Source organism: Elaeis guineensis, chromosome 1 (assembly GCF_000442705.2).
Source record: "Elaeis guineensis isolate ETL-2024a chromosome 1, EG11, whole genome shotgun sequence".
NCBI lineage: Eukaryota > Viridiplantae > Streptophyta > Magnoliopsida > Arecales > Arecaceae > Elaeis > Elaeis guineensis.
In genome coordinates, this window is record NC_025993.2 from 96,963,184 (window position 1) to 96,983,389 (window position 20,206).

The 20,206-nt window shown below is 34.8% G+C and overlaps 1 protein-coding gene across 2 annotated transcripts; it reads left to right on the top strand.

Annotated features, from left to right (window-relative positions):
• The first annotated feature begins 1,649 nt into the window (after positions 1 to 1,649).
• Positions 1,650 to 14,469, top strand: LOC105061100 (uncharacterized). 2 transcript variants are annotated; one of them, XM_073256979.1, is made up of 6 exons: positions 1,650 to 1,849; positions 2,078 to 2,184; positions 9,972 to 10,081; positions 13,004 to 13,087; positions 13,942 to 13,996; positions 14,066 to 14,469. In XM_073256979.1, the coding sequence occupies exons 1-6, from the start codon at positions 1,757 to 1,759 to the stop codon at positions 14,190 to 14,192; spliced, it is 576 nt and encodes a 191-aa protein (XP_073113080.1). In that variant the 5' UTR covers positions 1,650 to 1,756; the 3' UTR covers positions 14,193 to 14,469. The 2 variants fall into 2 exon arrangements, with proteins under 2 accessions (XP_073113080.1, XP_010943361.1); XM_010945059.4 differs by lacking the exon at positions 13,004 to 13,087.
• Positions 14,470 to 20,206: the final 5,737 nt, after the last annotated feature.

A 20,206-nucleotide genomic window follows, 5' to 3' on the forward strand; every position in this document is an offset into this window, starting at 1 on the left:
TTATTTATGAAAATTGATTTTTATTTTGTATATTTACTAGTACTATACTTTTTAAAGGAATGCATGAGGAAACTTATTGTATTTTTGAGAATTTTGTACTTGAAGACATTAGCTCAAGTATAAGTTTTTTATAATAAATTTTTTAATGAATTTTATTCTTAATGATCATTATAATCAATCATCAATAACAACAATTAATTATTTGTAGGTGGATTGGGTGAAGAATAATGTTGCCACTGAGGATTGATCGAGAATTTTTGTTTAAGTATTTTTGAAATGTGGAACTTAGATGTGCTTTTTTTAAATTATGTTTATATTTTTATTTACTTTAGAGGTATTGAAACTAAGTGTTGTTGTTGATTATCTTGGTCTGCTAAATTTATATTATTTTTAAATTTTATTTAAATTGATTGTGGAACTAAGTATTGTTGAATTTTATTTGGTTAAGGTAGTTCGAATTTTATTTTGATTAAATATAGAATTAAGTGTTGTTTAATTTTATTTGTTTAAGGTAGGTATGATTTGTGAAATGATAGTATGGCTTTAAAGTTGATAGAAATAAAGACTCATTTGGTTCGTAGGAAGAACTTTTCTTCTTAGAAAACAACTTTCTAGAAAGTAACTTCTGAGAAATTATTTTCTGAGAATAGGATTTTGATATGTTTGATTGATCATGAAAAGATGACTTATTATAAAGTAGTTTATATTTAGATAAACACCTATTTTCTTGAGAAAACAGTGTATAATACCTATTATACCTTTAGTAGATATAAACCATATATTTTTACTCATAAACTTTATATAAATATAAATATTATATTTATATTAATATAAATATAACATTAATATATTATAATATAACATTAGACTATAATAATTTATTGTGTTAATATAATACTAATATATTAATATTATATTAATATAATATGACTATTTTAATATAATAAATTTATTAATATAAATATAATATTATATTAATATAAATATTATATTAATATTAATAAAAATATTATATTAATATAAATATTAAAATATAATAAATATTAATATTATATTTATATAAATATTAAGATAATATTAATATAATATTATATTACTATTCAGTATTTTATTCTAACTATCCATTGATATTTTATAAAATTTTAGCTATGGATCTTAAAAGGGTATTTTAGAAAAAAAATATCACTACTTTCCATATCGGGATGTGCCAAAATTCATCTTCTCCATGGATTATCACTTTTCATGAAATATAGAAAGTGACTTTTCATGAAAAATATTTTTTTTACTCTCTTTCTTCTTAAAATTTCAATTAAACAAGAGCTTCTTTCTCTACTTTTCAGGAAGTGTCTCTTCCTCCCTTCACTTCTTATCAACCAAAAGAATTTTAGAAAAAAATGCTTAATCTGACTCAAGTAGATTCAAGCTGAATAAATTTGAATTATTCAATTTTTGATTGAAATAAATTTGAATAAAAAAAATTAATTATATTAATATTTAAATTAAATTTAAATAAATTATTAAATATTTGAATTTAGATTTGGATAATTAGTAATTTATTATAAATCCTATCCCATGCCATTTTTAGTGCTGTGTGCTCCATTATTGAATAGTATGCCCCCGTTGCACGGCACATGGTGCACAAATATTACTCCATCGGGATTTTTGGTCAGACTGGGTCCACCCTCTTCACCGCTTCGACAGCTCCGCAGCCCCACCGCTCCACCTCTCACTTTTTGCGCCTCCCTCCGCATTACCCATGGCCTCGCCGTCTTCTGCCTCCCGAACCCCTCCCTCTCCGCCGTCCGCCGCCGCCGCCACCGAGCAAAGTCCTCAAACCGCGCAGCTTCAGGTCCATCCCTCTCTCTCCATCCCTTCTTTCCTTCCATTCGCATCCCATTCCTTCGCGCCTAGTTCCAAGTTGGAACACATCACTTCCATTCCAGGTTTACAAATGGAGCTCTTGCTCCATGCCAACTCTTTCATCTCCATCTCTTCCCTTCCACGTTTTTTGTTTTGTTTTTGTTCGGAGTATAACATTTTTCTTGGCAGGATTAATCTAGGGTTTCAATTTTTGCAGGACGTTGCCCCGCCCGTCGCAACCCATGACAGCAAAGAAGGAATAAAAATGCTCATACCAAAAGAAGAACCCTATGAAAGAAAGCCTGACTTGTTGGATCCTTTTCTGTTAGTTCTCTGCTTATTTTTCTTCAGATTTCCATCGATGAACTGGGTGGTCGGTTTCTTTTTATTTTATTTTATTTGACTTTTTGTCCTCTTATCATGGACGTAGCTAACATTAGAAGAAACGTGCATTCTGTTTTTGTTCCCTCTAATTTTTTGTGCAAAAGGTGGGATTTTTCATTTATTTTGGTTTGTGGTAGGTAAAAGAAACTAGCAGAGTGATGAGTGATAAATAATCCAGCTGAAAGAATGTTAGACCATCATCAATTTGAAAGAAACCAATTAAGAATATCATACTATATCACAAAGAGAAACGAGGCTTCCACTACAATGGCTTGTAGGGAAGAGTAGTGCGGTATTCTAGGAATCCTGGCCTGTCCAGATGTGTCATCAGTTTCAGCGTCCAGCTGTGGAGAAACTCAGCATTAATTTTAATTCTTTCTGCTGAAATACTTGATATGAGTTCCTGGATTACCCATGGGCTTTGGGGCTCCATTTGTTCATTCCATCAATTCCTTGTGCGATTGCAACATGAAGGGATTGCTTTGATTCATGGTGGTTGGTAGATTCATGAGGAGGTGGTCGAATCATAATGTGCCAGCCTGCCACATCAGCATGAGGAATTGACGTGGTGAATGGGTGAAGTCCTATTGCATTTTTGTTAAGAGAATTCTTGCATTCATCCTAGAAACATTCCAAGGCGACTACTATATATAGCTTCTGCTGAGCCTCAAATCTTTCTTATTAAATTTTCTTCTTCATGTACCTCTGAAATAGGAGAGTTGCTGCATTGGTTTCCATATTGGAAGGATTGTTTGACAAGAAATGTAGTGATAACTGATTGACTTGTCAAAATGATCACCAAGAATGGCTACTAATACTATGCATCTTGTTTTTGTTAAGCTATTTTTATTGATGTTATCTTAAAAAGCACTCACTGTCAGGGGGTTCAGGATTTCCTATAGGTGTTTAGCAAACAAAAAGGTAATTCTCACAAAATTCAGGAATCTATTGAGTGATCTTACCATGTGAATCTAAGGGGCTCTACTTTTGGCCATGATAAAAATCTTAAAAAAAAAAAAAAATCTAATGTTAAGGTTCTGTATCTATTGGAGGTTCTGAGACTTGCTAAATCAGATTATCTTCTTGTTAAGTTGTAAATCTTGGTCACTGGTCTTCCTGTTCCAGTGAGATGAGATAGAGGTGCCATTCCAGCAAGATGAAATAGGTCATGAAATGGGACCATGAGAACAGTGTCCCAACTCTACTTCTTTTTTAAAAAAAGTGCCTCAGCCATGTCAGATCATCATCTTAATGTCGTATCCAAAAGTTTTCCTTATCTGACCATGCTTTTCTGAGTGGTGAAAATACTACCCATGGATCTTATATTTAAAGGCTTCACTTTCTTTGGTAATATGATGGTCTAATTACATGAGCCTAGATCTCCACATCGTCTTTTAAGTAGCCTCCTCCACTTTCTGAGATGGACCAAATACATGCCTTGAATACTGAGAAACCTAACACCCCCCCCCCCAAATCCTTTATTTTCCAGCTGACAAATCTATAATCATCATTACTTTTGATTATATTGATGAGTTTATCTCTCACCAAAAGAAATCATGCCTAAGCTTATTAAAAAAATTTTCTCCTTAGCCACTTAGGGTGTAAGAAGAAAGACATAACAAAGAAGGATGATCCATATGGCCTAAGTTTGGGAGTGTCATTCTCTCAGCTAGAGAGAGCAAATTACCTTTCCAAACTTACAAGTTTCTTCTCCATTTGGTTGATATAAGCAGCTTGCCTTTTTTGATAAGAGAACCTTGTTTGAGAGGTACCTGCAAACATGCTATAGTTAGTTTTTCAAAATTCAATTTGACTAGTGTTGCCACAAGGCTCCGGAACGAGGAGTAGCTAGGGTTAGCGCGAGTCCGAAGTGGAGCTTGGTGGTTGGTGGAGATCCGAGGACATCTGGATGCTCCCAGGTCCTGCAAGAAAAAATTCGGTCATCGGAGATTCTCTAGTGAAGGACCCTCCGATACTTAAGTTAGTCAGAATTTTGGAAACAGTGAGGAAGAATTAGCAAGAGAGTGCTTTTCTTGCTTGAAAAAGCCTATCGAAGGATCGTTAATGTTTCTCTTTCATAGAGGGGGAAGAATACTTTATCTTCATAACCGGTAACTGCCATATAGAATTATGATCCATAATGTAGTCATATGTAGTCGTGCATTAAGTGGCATTAACTTGCTTGCCACGTTTTATTATAACTGTTGGGAGTGTTGTCGTAACCGTTTGGAACTTAAGGGAGGTGGCATTAGTCCACCTTCTATTTTTAATGATTCAATGTCTCTAGGACTTTGAAAGTCGTCAGCTTGGATCCAACTAAGGGGTTGGTATTAGTCTGATCAAGTTGTCAGCTACTGGTCAAGAATGATGTCCGAAGATAGATGCCGAGGATAAAGACCGAGGTGGTGCGACCCCACAACAACTAGCATAGAGAATTCAACTTCTTTGGCAACTAATCCACTGAGGTAGACAAGGGGGCTTTTCAAAACTTGAGCTTAATACCCAAAATCCCCTCGAAGCAATAAACAATTGCACCATTGGCATGCTGGAATTTCAATCTGCATTATCATCGAGGAAACCAGGTTCCATGCCATTAAAGAACCATCCTTATTAGCTCCAACCAAAAAACAAATATAATGATTTCTTGCTTCAGCCTTTTGTACAGATGATCTCCCTTTTGTACAAATGATCTCTTCTCCTTTATGGGCATTTACTGGCATATTCGTCAGAGGATTCAATAAATTGGTTAATTCACCTTATTCATCAACTTCTTAGCCATAAAGCTGTAAAACACCCAAAATGTCTTTCTAATCAACAGTCACATATATGTTATGCTTACTGGATATACATCGGTCACAAATCTAATCTTTATTGAAGGGGCAGATGAAGATCCAGACATCTGTACTAACACATAATGTGGACTCTTGAGTCTCCTTTAGATATTCAATGTGCTCTTGCTCATGTGATTTCACATTGATTGTTTAAAGGCAAAAAAGGAAAAGTATGGAGGGCAATCCAAGAGTAAGTAAAAGTGTCTAAAAGGGGTTCCAGCTGGCTGAAACCTGTCATAGCAGGACAGCTAGCCCATTGATCCATATTGCCCCTCATGTGCATTGCAAATGCTTTATGCTAGTATTCATCAAGTATAGCATCTTGGTCTCTATTTAATGCCATGAAAGAGTGCTCATAGTAATGCAGACACCTATCTAGAAAGGTTGGTATGGTTTCTTTGAGAATCACTGTTAGAGGTTAATGGCATCCATATTTAGCTCCAAGCATTTAAGCCTAAAGATAACTCTGCCTGCTACCAAGTTTCCTTCCTTTTCTTTCTAAGATCCTCATTTTTAGACAGTTAGACCCTCTAAAACCCTTCAATGTATGCATTTTATTGTTGTCAGTGTGCCATTATTGTATTTGCTGCATAGATATTGCTACGCATTCCATGCATCTGATAGCAGACTAGCGACATAGTTAGATGCTAATACATGTTTAAACATGACACATGCATTGATTGACATTAGGATATTGACTCACCTTTGAGAATAGAGATGCTTTCTAGGTTGTCGATTACTCGAGCTTATCTTTGATCTGTGATCTGCACCGCAAGGTACTTTTGGACCTGCTTTAACTTAACTTTGATTGCATGTTTTAGGATATTCTGCTCCCTGCTATGTGGAATAGAGAGAAGTGATAATAGAGTTGTCCAAACTAACTTCCAACTTGTGTAGTGTTCTGTATTTCTGTAATATATGCAATAATTTTCTCCATAAAACTGGGGAGACATCGCTTTATCATGTATATGATAGAAGAATCACTTTGGTAGGTCCCTTACCGAAAATCATTCCTTTAGGGCCATGTGATGCAAGTTTAGAGTCTATTTTTGTAATATTAATTTCTAGGGTAAAATGTCCATTTACATTGTTGTTTCAGTTGAGTTCTGAGAACATTTCTACGTGGAATGAGGATCTACCAATTGTTTCAGATCTGCTTTATATGTAGTTAAGTTTGTCAAAAGAACAAGCTGTTCATGAGCAAGTAGTTTCCGGCTTGTACCTTAGCTAGCCTTTGGCTCATTTGATTAATAAACGAACCAATTATGTCCTAAAGTTTTGAGCTTGAAATATAAAGGAGCTAAACATGAGATAGGGCCAGCTTGGTTGTGTTTGACGAGTATAAAAATATATTATATGTAATTTAATTATTATTTATTAATATAATTATTTTTGTTTTTCGAAACAAATAAACCTTAAGTAAAAGAGGAGATGAATGTGAGACGTTGGATTGTGATGTAAGGCTAGATCGGTCATGGTTTGTGCAGAAAACCCTAAGTTAGTGACCCCTCTATCTTCAATTGCAAGAGGCGCAGCAAAGCAACCCCATGCCCCCTCCCCCTCCCCCTCCCATTCTTTCTCCCTTCCCATGTGCAAACCTTAAGCCTCCACTCCTGAATCTTTAATCTCTCAACCTCAACTCTTCTCCTTGCATACTCTTCTTCCTCCATGGCCGATGGCAAAACCGGTAATGTATCAGGGCATGCTCGTCGTCCTCCTCGTCATCAACGACAAGCTGGTGGCAGTAGTGGCACTAGGGTTGAGATCTATGACAACAACAACAATGGAGATGGTCAAATTGAGCAGTTAAGTCCTTTCTCTTTTTTTCTCCACCTGTGTTGTCATTCTTCTCTATTTCCGCTGTTCAAACCCTTAACTTACCTATTTAGCAGCAAGGCCAACCAAACCAAGGTTGAGCAACAAGATAGAGAGGAGGTTTAGCTCATCATGAGCATGAACTGACCCTCGACAAGGCAGGCTGTAGCTGGTCAGATTGCTTCTGTTCTGTCTCGATCGTTCATGCCCTAGTGTAGTAATCTAGAATTAAATTCAGTAATCTAAATTAAATTCAGTTCTGTGCAGTAAATTTGAATGGAAAACAAATCCGCTTACATGAGGGAACTTGTTATGCTTGAGACTGAAGATGTTGAATCAAAAGTGAACGAGAGAAGGAAATGAGAATTGGACAAAGGGAAAGCCAGAGATCTAATTGTTCTCATCAAAAGATACATTATGCCTCTTCTTCTTCTTCTTTTATATCCCTTCAAAGATTCAATTTTAATCTTAGGACTTTTCTATGACCTAATTAATCAAGTGAACCCGGAAAAGAAATTCTGGAGAGTGGGGAAGGGTGAGGGTCATTCGAATAATATAGGCTGCCAGAGCCATATATCTTTCCTTTGTATTGCCCCCATCCCCTCCTTTTGCCTTTCACTTCCTCTCTCTCTTTGCACATTTTTCACCTTATCCACAGATTCTACACCACAGCTCCTTTCTTTTTTCAGTACCAGGGTGAATCCTGATGTTCCCTTCATTTACTTATGAGTGGATAGGACATGACAATTTTAGGCTGCAACCCTCTGCTAACTAATTCTGGTGCAAACTGTTAACTAAATGGCTTTAAATCAACACCACAAGAAAGGATAATGGAAGTGAACTAGTTCATACTTTGGATTGAAAAATTACTAAGAATTCAATAAAAAATCCCTAGAACAGAAAAAAAAAAAACAATTTGACACCAAGGGTTGATTTACATGACAAATAACTGAAACTAAGACCCTAAAAATAAAAACTAATAAAATGAAAACCTAATCACACCCTAGATTGCATGACCATCTTGATGTCAAGTCTCTGCTTGTGGAAACATGGGAAGGTAACAAAACAGCAGTTCTGCTTGCCATACCTCCTTCAGCTTTTATGTGGTCCTGTGCCACAATGTAAACCAACATTGGGAAGGTGGATATGATAATAGGTTCTTGGTCCATCTAGGATGCGGTTGGTTCACAATTGGAATGGGAGTCGGAATGGCCATATCCCTCGACGCATTTGGTTCATAATCGGAAACTGAATAGGAATGGGAGTTGAATATTAGGTGAGATTAAGGTTTTGGATTTTGGGGGATCGGGGTATTTCCGGTCCCTTTGGAGTCGGAATGGGAATGAGACTCTCCAACCAAATGGCTGGAATGGGAGTCACTCATTCTCACTCCTATTCTAGAGTCCAAGTCCCCCCAACCGAATATTCCCCTAGTGTAGGATTGTTGAAACCTTATCTTTCGCATGACCCAATAATGCTTCCAGTCTCACCCAAACTTGCTAGTCTTATTTGATGCTCTATATTTCTTGTGTGGCTAACGTAGATGCACCTCTGACCATTCTTCATTTGCATTTGTTCCTGTTAGCAGAGATAAAAATTTCTTCCATTAGGCAGTTTAAGTGTTCTCTCCTAAGTTATGTTTCCTAGTGCAAGCATTGTCCTGATCTTATTTGTTTCCTTCTCTGTGCTTTAAAGCATTTCTCCTTTTTTAAATCATCTATGAATTTTTTAAGTCTTGAATCTTTATCCCTATTGTCTTTCCCTCAGAACCTTAACCTTATTGCTTTTAACTTTCTCCCATATCTTGGTCCTATGTCTTTGAGTTACTTGTAGTCTTTCCTCATTGATAATGAATATGAATTTACTTTTGTTGAATGTCTCTCAAGGTTCATATAACCTTAAAGTCTCTTTGAGGATTATTCCTTTGGCATATACATTTAGCCCATTGGGTCATCCCGCCTAAATAATGCTTTGGTCATAATGTCATGTCACTATCACAAGTAGATGCGGTGCCTTCTTGATTGTTCTAGTTTCGTGGGTAATTGCTACTGTATAAATGTTTAATTCTTTACTTAATACTGATTCATGCCCATCATGAGCCTTGACCCTACTATAAGGTCTGTTTACTGTTCATCACAGGTTATTGCCAAATCACAATCCCTATGATCTTCAATGAGCCATAATCACAAAGTACAACCCCACCCTATCGCCCCTCCCTCCCCCACCATAATAGTTGCTTGTGGCTTCATTGCATATGGTGTTGATGATGATTAAACATTCACCCCTGCTATTATGCATGTGTGACCATAATTGATGCTATTGGTGCCCATGCTGGTCATGCCTTGATGTTTGTATTTTTCGTATTGATATTCTAAACTTAAGGTCCCTTTCGTTTAATTATATCAAACAAGCTTTAACATACTAAACAACATGTTATTTTTTTGATGGTCATTACATTTTCTCTGAATAATATCTGATTGCTCATGAAATAGCCTTAGGTCTATTCCATATTTCCGTTCATAATAAGCCTTGGCGCATCCTGAATGGTAGAACAATAGGAAAGATGTTATTAAGGATTAAGAAAGTATGCCATCTCGCTATCGGATCTTGTACTGGTGCCAAACTATTGCTATGTCAAAGACGTCGAGTATGAAGGCTGGTTGGGTGTACCGACACTTGGCACGCCTCCTGATGTATATTGTTTCCGTACCGATATGGTATGGCACGGTCAATACGTACTGGTATGACATTCCTTGATTAATATCTTTGAAGCAAGAAACATCTTATAAGATAAAATAAAATTCATTGTAATTCCTAGTCGTCAAAGTCTTGACATCCTTGTTAATGATTAGTTTCTCTAGAGTGAAACCATAAAAGCTGGCTACTTTTATTTACTGGCTTCAGCACGATGGGTCATTCTAGATGAGCATATGATTTTTTTTTCAAATTATTATGCATTTGTGTTTGTCAAAAATATTTCTTTTGGAAGTTTCAAGAGCAATATTTACTCAAAAAAAGTTGCATGCCACATCTTCTGCTTGCCATATCTTTTGGTTCAATGATGATTGTTAAATATCTCAGTGTCAATGAAGATTATCTCAAGGCGCTTGATGAGAAGCACATTAGATATGATGCTGAATATTCTCGGTATTTGATGGGCAAATACTTTTCTGGGAAGGCCTTTAATGGAGGTAACCAGACATTCTAAGATTTAATATAAGATCTGTCTTGTGCATATAATGTTAGGACATAATGGACTCTACATGTTCCCTTCTTTTGGAATTGAGAGATTTAGTTTATGTTGGTTTCTTCTATACATTTTACCTGAAATGATAGCAATATTTAAGAGCATTTTCGGGATATTTGTGTTTCCTAAAGTGTATATAGTATTCTTAATTGTGTTGTTCTAGCTTCTTAGTGAATCAACCAGATATTCTTCGTTTAATCCTTAGGGTAACTCTGGATGTTCAATTTGTTTTTGCCAAGGATTCAAGTGCCATTGGGACATGTCTTGTTGCCACAGCATATGCTCGTGACACATGCTGAAACAAAAGATCAATTGATTTTTTTTTTAAAAAAAAATCTGTTTAATTGAAAAAAATGAAAAAGATTTAGTTGTCCTGGTGCCAATCCATGCCTTGCTAGTATTGGCCCGACATGGGAAGGCACTTGAAAGCTTGATTAATTGCACACCCTTCTTCACACATAATGGAAATGTAGTTTGTATAATGGAAATGTAGTTTATATATCTGTTAGATTGGAATTTTTGAAGCATCAATGTGGATTCTGCATGTGGATATGATGACATGATGCTGCAGGTCTTGAAAAGTTAGGATATGATACTGTTGCTTATGTCAACAAATAAATAAATACTTTCTACATATATGCAGTAAAAAAGCAACGATAAGACACAATGGATTGTTACAATAGTTCATATACCATATGATAACATCAACATCCAGAAATTTCATCTAGTCATCATTCAACTTGGTTGACCATGGTCTGGACTTCATACGATAGTATTAACATCAGATTCTTTAAATTTCACTGACCATGTGGTTCATCATTAGTGTTCATCCACATGAAGAGAAGGAAAAGAAAGAGAAAAGCAAAACCTCACCATCATCCCTAAACATATTACCAGGTAACACAAATTAATTTGGGAAGTGCCTATAACCTTGTCTAATACTTAAAATAAGCATCCATGTTGAACACGTGTATTGGACCATTCAAAATCCAGTATATAATAGGAAGGTTATAAACAATCAAACAAGCCAAAACCACAAATCAGTTTGGAAGTCATCAAGCTTTAAAGCAGATGAATGTGTAGGAAAGCTCAAGTACATGTAAAATCTATAGGAGCCAAAACTAAATAATCAACCATCAAAATGCATATGTAGGATGCTTTGAGTTTTACTAAAAACAAGTAAGATTGAATTAAATCCAAGTTGGCATGGATCAGGTAGAGTTCCATAAAAATGTCTTGTAGATATTTGATGGAGCAAAAATTTATTTGGAATAGCCATGCTAAATTTCCAAGAGTTGGAAAGAAATGCCATGTTCAGATACTATATTCAGTACCATCAATAAAATTTGTTTTCATTGATTTTGCTGATGATCCAAGGATCGTACGATAGATCTAAGCAAAAAAAGAAATTGATTTGACATCCATATGATTTGCTTGGAACTCTAACAATACTTGTAGTAGTTGTCACAACGAAAAAATTTGATAGTGTCATTCTGTGAGTTAACATATACACGTGTATAGCAGAATAGTGACACACTTAACTTCAATATTAGCTTTATTTCATGGCTTCTAAGTTGATACATTAGGATAAACAGAAACCTGTTACTTAGTTATTCAGAAATTCACAAAGCTAGTTTCTGAATCCAAAAAGTAGGTGGGCACATGTAGCTTTCTCTATATTAAATATGTAATTTCTGACTGTATTAGAAAATCTGCCTGATCAGTAATTGTTTCTCTCTGCAAATAATGTTTTACTATTGTTTCTGATGCATGGAAACAGAAATCTTTTTGTTTTAAATGCTTAACCGATAAATGATATAATTTTACCGGTGTTACTTGTTTTAAATGCTTAACCGATAAATGATATAATTTTACTGGTGTTACTTGTTTGCAAAATCCATAGCTTCATGCTAGCTTTTCAGAAAGCGAAATATAACTCTCAGTTTGTACGTTTAAGTAGCTATGACAGCATAGAATTGAGATGTTCAGTAATGCTTATAATTTAAAATAATAAACAAAAGGAAAGTAAGTTATTACATGGGCATAATGTGTTATCTGACCTTTTAATTAATTAAAAGATCTTTTACTGTGTTAAAGATCAGAAATTCAGTTCAAAAAGATAATCGTATTAAGACTATTTTGTTATCTTAGCTGTTATCGTGCTGTCACAAGTTTCAGTATTATATTTCATCTATTTTAACTGTCTTGTATGGGCATGACCCATATATCTTTGTAATTATAGGCACGTTGACTGAAAATTGAAAAGAAGAGCTAGTCTTGACTCATGTCAGAGGTGAAAACCACAGATTCAAAAAAGTTTTGGAAACAAATCTTCTGACCAGATGAGATTGGAATTACTGTATTTTTTGAATACTTTTCAAGAAGGGAAGATGTTGGTGGAACTTAGATGAATCACTATGGAGCTACCTTCGAAAAGATGAGTTTTGATCATCTCATGTTTCTTCTGAAACATCTATATGTGTAAAGATGTTACCCCTAGCCTTAGAGCTAATTTGAGGATTTCTTCTTTCGAGCTTTCTATAGCAACCTTTCTCTCTCTTCCTCTTCAAAATTCCTTGTCTGGATAATTGGTTATATCTTGGTAGCTGGAATCTTCTACCTATGACAACCACTTTAGAGTCTTCTTGGAATCTCAAACCTGCATCCACTTCTAAAGAGCATCTCTAAAATTTTTTGCTTCCCCATGCATGCACACACATCTGCTTCTGCACACGCTCATGATTCTGGCAACTAAGAGCTATATTAATAATGAAGAAACTAGAGATAATTGTGTTGGAACTTGGAACTTTCAAATTCCTCAATAGATAGCCTATTAAAGCAATCCTACAAAATCTACTTATTGCAGCCTGTTTAACCAACCTGGTGCCAGTGAGACGGTTCTCAGACAAAATGATCAGTGTAAGCAAAGATGACAGTTCCAATCCCCTCGGTAAGGTTGGGATTTAGATTCTTTTTACTAATTGTTATTTAATTGCTGCAGCAGAATTAAGACATATTTTACAGTTGAACCTCGAATATTAGAACTTACATAAATTGGTTCCTCCTTGAAAAAAGATCAAGTAATGACCTTGTAATGAAGAGATGTTGCCACTTGACCCTTAACTGAAATGACAATTTAAAATGAGTCCATTAGCCTGATTAATCTTTAGAAAAACAATTTCTCTAAGTGGAACATTCTACTTGAACAGTAGAATAAAGTATTCTCATATTGAATCACTGAAATGTCGTACGAGCATTTGAAAAGGAAAAACCAATAGAACTCTGACTGTTCTGATCTTTCTCTTGGGCTTTGTCATGGCAGATGTTAGCCTATTATGGGCTGGGGATTTAGTTCCAGCATCTTTGCCTCTTAAGATAATATTGATCATCGGATATTCATTTTGGACCATGTTGACTCTCTGCCCTTACGCGCATGAAGAACTATCAATATGTATGTATATATGTATTTCTGATGTCTCTGGTCGAACCATTTCTGTCTAATGTTGTAGCCATTAATACATAATGGACACTAGAGTGGTTGAAAATGAACTGCTACTATTTGATTATCATAATCACAGTACACTCGTGGAATCTTCATTTGTCGCTAGAGGTTATAAATACCATTCTGGGTTCTGGAGTTTCTACAGGATTCCATCACAACTCACCTGCCCTATTCATGCATGTTTTCTGATGGCAGCTTAGATAAAAGCCAATTTGCCATTTGACTTATATGTTATCATCACTGTAGCTCTCCTATAATTTCGTTCTGTCAATGATGTTTTTGTTCCTTTATTCTTAACACAGGGAATGTGTATGACCAAGAAACCATTATTGAAAATGAGACTATAAAGTCAAGCAGGTATGACAAGTCAGATGTATAATGTTAAATGATTTCAGAAGTTAACCTATTATGTGCTATCCGTTTCAGGTATCATTTTACAAGTTCATTTGCAGATCCTGTTCGACATTATGAAGAACAGAATCGGTCTGCATCACCTGCAGAAGAAACATCAAGCACACCTGGCAAGAAACATCCATCTAAGAAGAGCTCTTAATGTGACTTTTTTATGAGGATGAGTAAGATAAAATCTCATCGATGTAGTATAAAGCCATCGGAGCAACTGGGACCTGGAATGGTGAGGGTAGGCTGTTCTCTCTGGAAGTAGTCATGATCATCTTTCTGAAGAAAGAATATACTTGAATCCTTGAATAGCGAAACTAAAAGAAAACAAATTTTTTATACTTAGTTGTTTTACATGGGTTCTGTATCCAGATGACTTGATCAATATGTCAGTTTTAACATTTCATGAAATGAATTTGCTTTGCTCATAATCTCAGTAAATTCTTGAAAGTGATGATTTCTAATCTTTGATTTCATCATGGTTTTGCTTTTCTTGATTGAGATGATTTGGTGATCTAGGAGGATGGCTTGAGACCGTCCCTTGGGCAGAGTATTGAGCTCTATCTATCTGTCTAATGTATCCATCAATCTAGCGATAGCTATAAGTCAACACAGTCTTGGATGGCTGATGATCTCCGTTTGAGTGTTCGAGTTTGGATTCTGTGAGCTGGCCGTTAGTCTTCATATTGCTCACATTGAACATTGACGTGAGCATGACTTAATTTGCTTTGGCGACATGCTGTTTTCCTTTAGACAGAAAAGTGCTCATTGAAATGTCATCACATGTTATGATATTTTGATAGACCAGGAACTTCTTCACAGACTCTTCTGCCAATGTTATCACATGCTATATTTTATATGACATTATGATAGAGAGGGTCCGATGGCAATGGTTACACAAAGAAGTATTCAATCTCATGGTACAACTATCAAAGGCACTACCAGCTTAGTTAGCTGGCATCTTCTATCACATATGATGATATAGAAGCTATATTTTTGTGGTATTTTTGGTAGTCGATGTTTTGATGGTATTTCAACAAATAAACATGTTCTAACTTTTATCATTAAAATATATGATTAACAAACAAAAAGTTGTTTAGTTTAAATCCCATAACAAAATCTTAGTGTTGTGTTAATCTGATCATCTTGTACTTCATTTTGAGAAGAAGATGGAAGAAATCCTGGCTGAAATGGGAGTGAGTCTGAGACTCAAATTCAAGACAGTACTAATTCTACAAAAAATTTACCAACTACGTTAATTAGCACCCTTCTAAATTTCACATTTTTTACTTATTTATTTCCCAACACAAATTGTATAGCCAGTGTTGGATAGGAGAGGAAGCCTTTTAGTTTTAAAGGTCAATCATTTTTGGTTCTCAGTCTTTTCTACTAATATTGTTTTCACAGCTAGCACACCGCATGACATAATAAGATTGGTGAAGACATTTGTTTCCACGCCACAAATCTATGTATACTATGCACACCTACTGCACTGATAAATGGCGAGATTTCAACTTTCAACGACAATATCTTTTAGTAGATCCTCACTGAAATATTTATAATTGTTATTAGAGCCATTACTTACTTAAAATATGCTATTTAAAATTTTTAATATTAAAATAATAATTATTATAATAGGTATTTTAACGATGAATGGCAAAAAATAACAATTTATAAGTCATAATACTGTTATTTTTCTAATCACTAGTCATACAATAAAAATCATTTCCAGGCGTGAAAATCTCTAAAAGTAAGATTGAGTTTTGAAAAAAAAAACATCCTTTAGAAAAGTGCTATAAATAACAATGATGGTTTTTTTGTCTCCTAAAGGGTGCAGTTGAAATTCTATGAAGGATGAAGTTGCTATTAGGAGTAAATTGCTCCAATTCTTCAGATCCAGAGGGATTATGGATGGTGAGGGCAGCGAATCATTGCTATTCTACTTCAAAAATGAGAGGTTGTCGGGAGAGATCACCGACAAGAAAATTGAAGATACCTTATACTTAATGTCAGGTGATAGAGCTTTCGACCCAAATAAATTTCCCCTTCTTTTTTGAGCACTACTGGTCCATTATTTCAAAAATGTTTTGCCTAACTATAAAGCAAAATTTTCTCCTATAAAGTTGTCACACCCCGACCCGAGATTTTGAATCGAGGGTCATGGCAACCGCCGCATACTCATAGAAAACTCTTTCCATAAGCATGCAAGGCATCTTATCATACTATCCTAAAACAACAGCGGAATAATTAGTCAATAATTTAAATCTAAAATATAACGATCTAAATTTTTATTCTTTAATATCTCAATAAATTCAATAACAATTCAAAGGCTTTGCATCAAATTCAATAAGTCTTTCAACCCAAAATAAAAGTATGAAGATTCTGCTTCTGATCATTCTTCCATTCATATCTTGTATCAACTTAATTCCTCAACATCTGTAAAAACAATAAAATAGGAGATAATGAGCTAGACAGCCCAGTAAGCAATGATCACTTTTCAACAGATTTCATCAGGCATTTAAGTAAATCATCATTTATAGAAAATAAGTATATAGAGTTCATCAATTCGAAATCAATTTCAATTATGCAACATAATTCATACCAAATTCATTTCTTTTTCAAAAATTCAAGTTTTTTTCCAAATTTCAATTTCTTTTGTTCTTCAATTTCTTTTCATCAACCATGAGCTATGACCATATTTTTTCTGTGGCAGGATCATAATACCGCGTATCTGCTTGCGGTAGGCTGCGAATTATCTGGCAGCCATGTCCTTTGGAACCGCTGGTCTCGCTGGCGGTTTGTCGCTGGTCTCTCTGGCGACATATCGCTGATCTCGCTGGCGACATAAACCCTCAGGACAATCAATTGCCAACGTATATGCCCCCATTGGCAGGGTCCTTTACATAGTCAGGTTGTCAATTCTTATTGTTTCTTATATCATAATTCTTCATAAATCATGTTTCATATTCTAATTTCGATAATAAAATATATAATCATGTAGTATCGAAATCAATCAATATAATGCATCATGAAATCAATATATTCAATCATGCTTCATCATAATATTTCAAATAAGATATTTTCATAACAAAATACCATTCATCCAATTCATGCATCGTTTCACAAATCATGTCAGAAGAAAACATTATAATTTGCCGATAAATTTAGAAAAAGTGAAACATTACTTACCTCGAACGCACTCCAATAAATCCACATAATTCTATAAATTTTCTTCCAAAAATTCTGTTCGTAGATCATATCGCAATATCCCATGATTAAACATCCACAATCCTATACAGAATCAATTTCAATAATTAGAAAGAATACGAATACCATATTTCAACGGTTTAGATGGGTCCGATCATCTAATTTTATCTAATCAAAATCTAATTAGGACCTAAATGATCTAAAGTTTGACTATCAGATCAAATCGGATTCGAAGTGATAGGACCGAAGTTTCTTCATCGATTTCATAAAATCAAGTAGAGAGAAAATCAGAGGAGAGAGAATTCATGAGGTACAATTCGAATTGATCAGATGACACAATCCAACATTACGATTGATCCAATATCTCGATTGGTGAAATCAACATGATCAAATCAAATCATGGCTAGATCGGAATCATGGATAATCAAATCTAAAGATTCATGGTCTGATTAAGGTGGGTGCCAGTACGCTGTCTGACAATCATGGATCAGGGTTCTTCATTAGAATCAGATCAGACTTATTAAAAGAAATTTCTTCATTCACTAACCTTTTTTAGAGAGAGAATCAATCAAGAGAGAGAATATTTTAGAGAGAGAAAATTCTAGAGAGAAAAAATTCTAGAGAGAGAAAACTCATCTTGAATTCTTCAGACAATATGATTCAACAAATTCTGATCGATCAGATCAAATCATGCTGAAATTATCATGTGGACAATTCAATAAAATCATGAGAAATAAAATCTAAAAATATCTGACCTGATCAAAGTGGATGTCGGTGTACCGTCCGACGATCACGGATCAAAAATTCATCATGAGGATCATTTAAATTCATCATCATTCTTCTCAAAATTTTAGAAATCTTAAGAGAGAGAAATAATCTAGAGAGAGGATTCTAGAGAGAGAAAGTAGAGAGAGAAAGTCCAATTCTAGAGAGAGAAAATACTAGTTCAGGCTGAAGAGAGAGAGAAGAAAGAGAAACTCTCTTTCTCATATTTTATTATTTATCTCATTATTAATTAATTTTATTTTTCTCTTTCTTCTTTTCTTTCTTTCTCTTTTTTTTTTTCTTTTTCTTCATAGAAGAGAGAGGAGAAAAAATCCTATTTATTATTATTATATTATTATTATTTTATTTTTCTTCTTTCTTTTTCTTTTTTTTTTCCTTTTCCTTTTTCTTTTTCTTTTCTTTTTTTTCTTTTTCTTTTCTTTTTCTTTTCTTTTCCTTCTTCTTTTCTTTTTCTTTTCCTTCTTCTTCTTCTTCTTTTCTTCTTCTCCCGTGGACTTATTTTGGGCTGAAACAGGGGACCTCATGGTCCCCTCGTTGGGTGGCCGGCCGGCGGCACAGTCGGCGTGGGGCGGCCGTCGGCAGGAGGGGATGACGCGCCGATAAAAAGAGAGCCAAAATCGGTGGTCGGCGGCGACCACCGGCGTCGGAAATCAAAGAAAAACGAGCAAAATATAGAGGTTCTTCCGCAACAAAATCCGGCGACTCCGGTCGCCGGCGAGCATGCACACTGGCATGGAAAGGAAGGGGGAGAAGAGAGGAAGGGGAGGAGGCTTACCTCCGACGCCGGCGAGACTTTTCCGACGAGAAATTGGATGGCACAAGGACGGGTCTCCGCGGGATTTTTCTGGCAATTGCCGCCGTTTTGCCCCGGAATTTCTCGATGAGAGGAGAGAGGAGGGTTCTCCTCCTTAAATAGAGCCGGAGGGAGATCGTTTCCGACTCTGATTGGGAGCCGGCGAGAGGAGGAAGAAGACTCCCTTCGGGAGTCTTCTCTCCTGTTTTCTGTTTTTTTTTTTTTTTTGTTGGGCTGGCTGGGATTCTAACATGGGTTGGGCCGTCATATTCTTTCCCTCTAAAAGAAATTTCGTCCTCGAAATTTTTTTTTTTGCTTGAGTCTTCATAGTTTCTTACTTGAATCTCATCCACAAATATTCTAATTCTTGATATAATTTCATTCTTAAATCATTTCATAAGAAAAAGTCGGTACATCAAATATCTATCTGAAATGGAACCATTCATTTTCTTATTCATCAAGATCAACATCTCAAAGATTTTCAATATTTCAAGATTTCAAATTATGATCTCATTTCCTGTAAAAATTAATGTTCAATATCTCATGACTCAAATTAAAATCAAATCTATCTCTTGTGAATAGAAGAGGATCAATGTCTCTATTCTTGCATAAGAACTTCATTCATCATCATCATTCATTTTTTTTTTCAAAATATTAACCACTCTTAATTTCAACCAATCATAAGATAGGAAAAACATACTTCTTATGAATCATATGATGACATCCTAATCAATCAAAATTCAAAAATATTTTTTCTTATTCGTACTTTCAAAGGTTGAAGATTTATCATTTCAATCTCATTCTCGAGCTTTTGATATTTTAATTCTCGATACAACTTCATCATTAAGTTATTTCATAAAGATCAATATCACCATTGTTGATTGAATCAATATTACTATTTCTAGTCATCGAAATTTTCTTACTCAAACCCTCAAACTCTTAAATATTCTAATTCTTGAAGCAAATTTTATCATTAAGTCATTCCATAATAAAAATCAATAACTCAAAAATTGATCTAAATCAAAACTATATTTTTCTTATAATCAAAATCAATGTCTCTATTCTAAGTAAGTATATCAATTTTCTTTATCTAAACATTAACAACTCTTAATTAATCAATTCATTATCAAATTAAATTATAAATAACTCCAATCCATCTTTTGTAGAACAATCGTCAATATCAATAGATAACCTCAATCTTTTTCATTCAGTCTGAGAAATAATAATAATCAAAAGAGTTCTAACTTCAAATTTCATTATACTCTGGAGATAAATATTTGAGTATAATAATCTAAGATCGAAATCATCATTCGATAAACAATCTCAAATTCTTTCTAATAAATAAAGAATTATAAAATTTAATTCTAGGATAGAGAAAATTT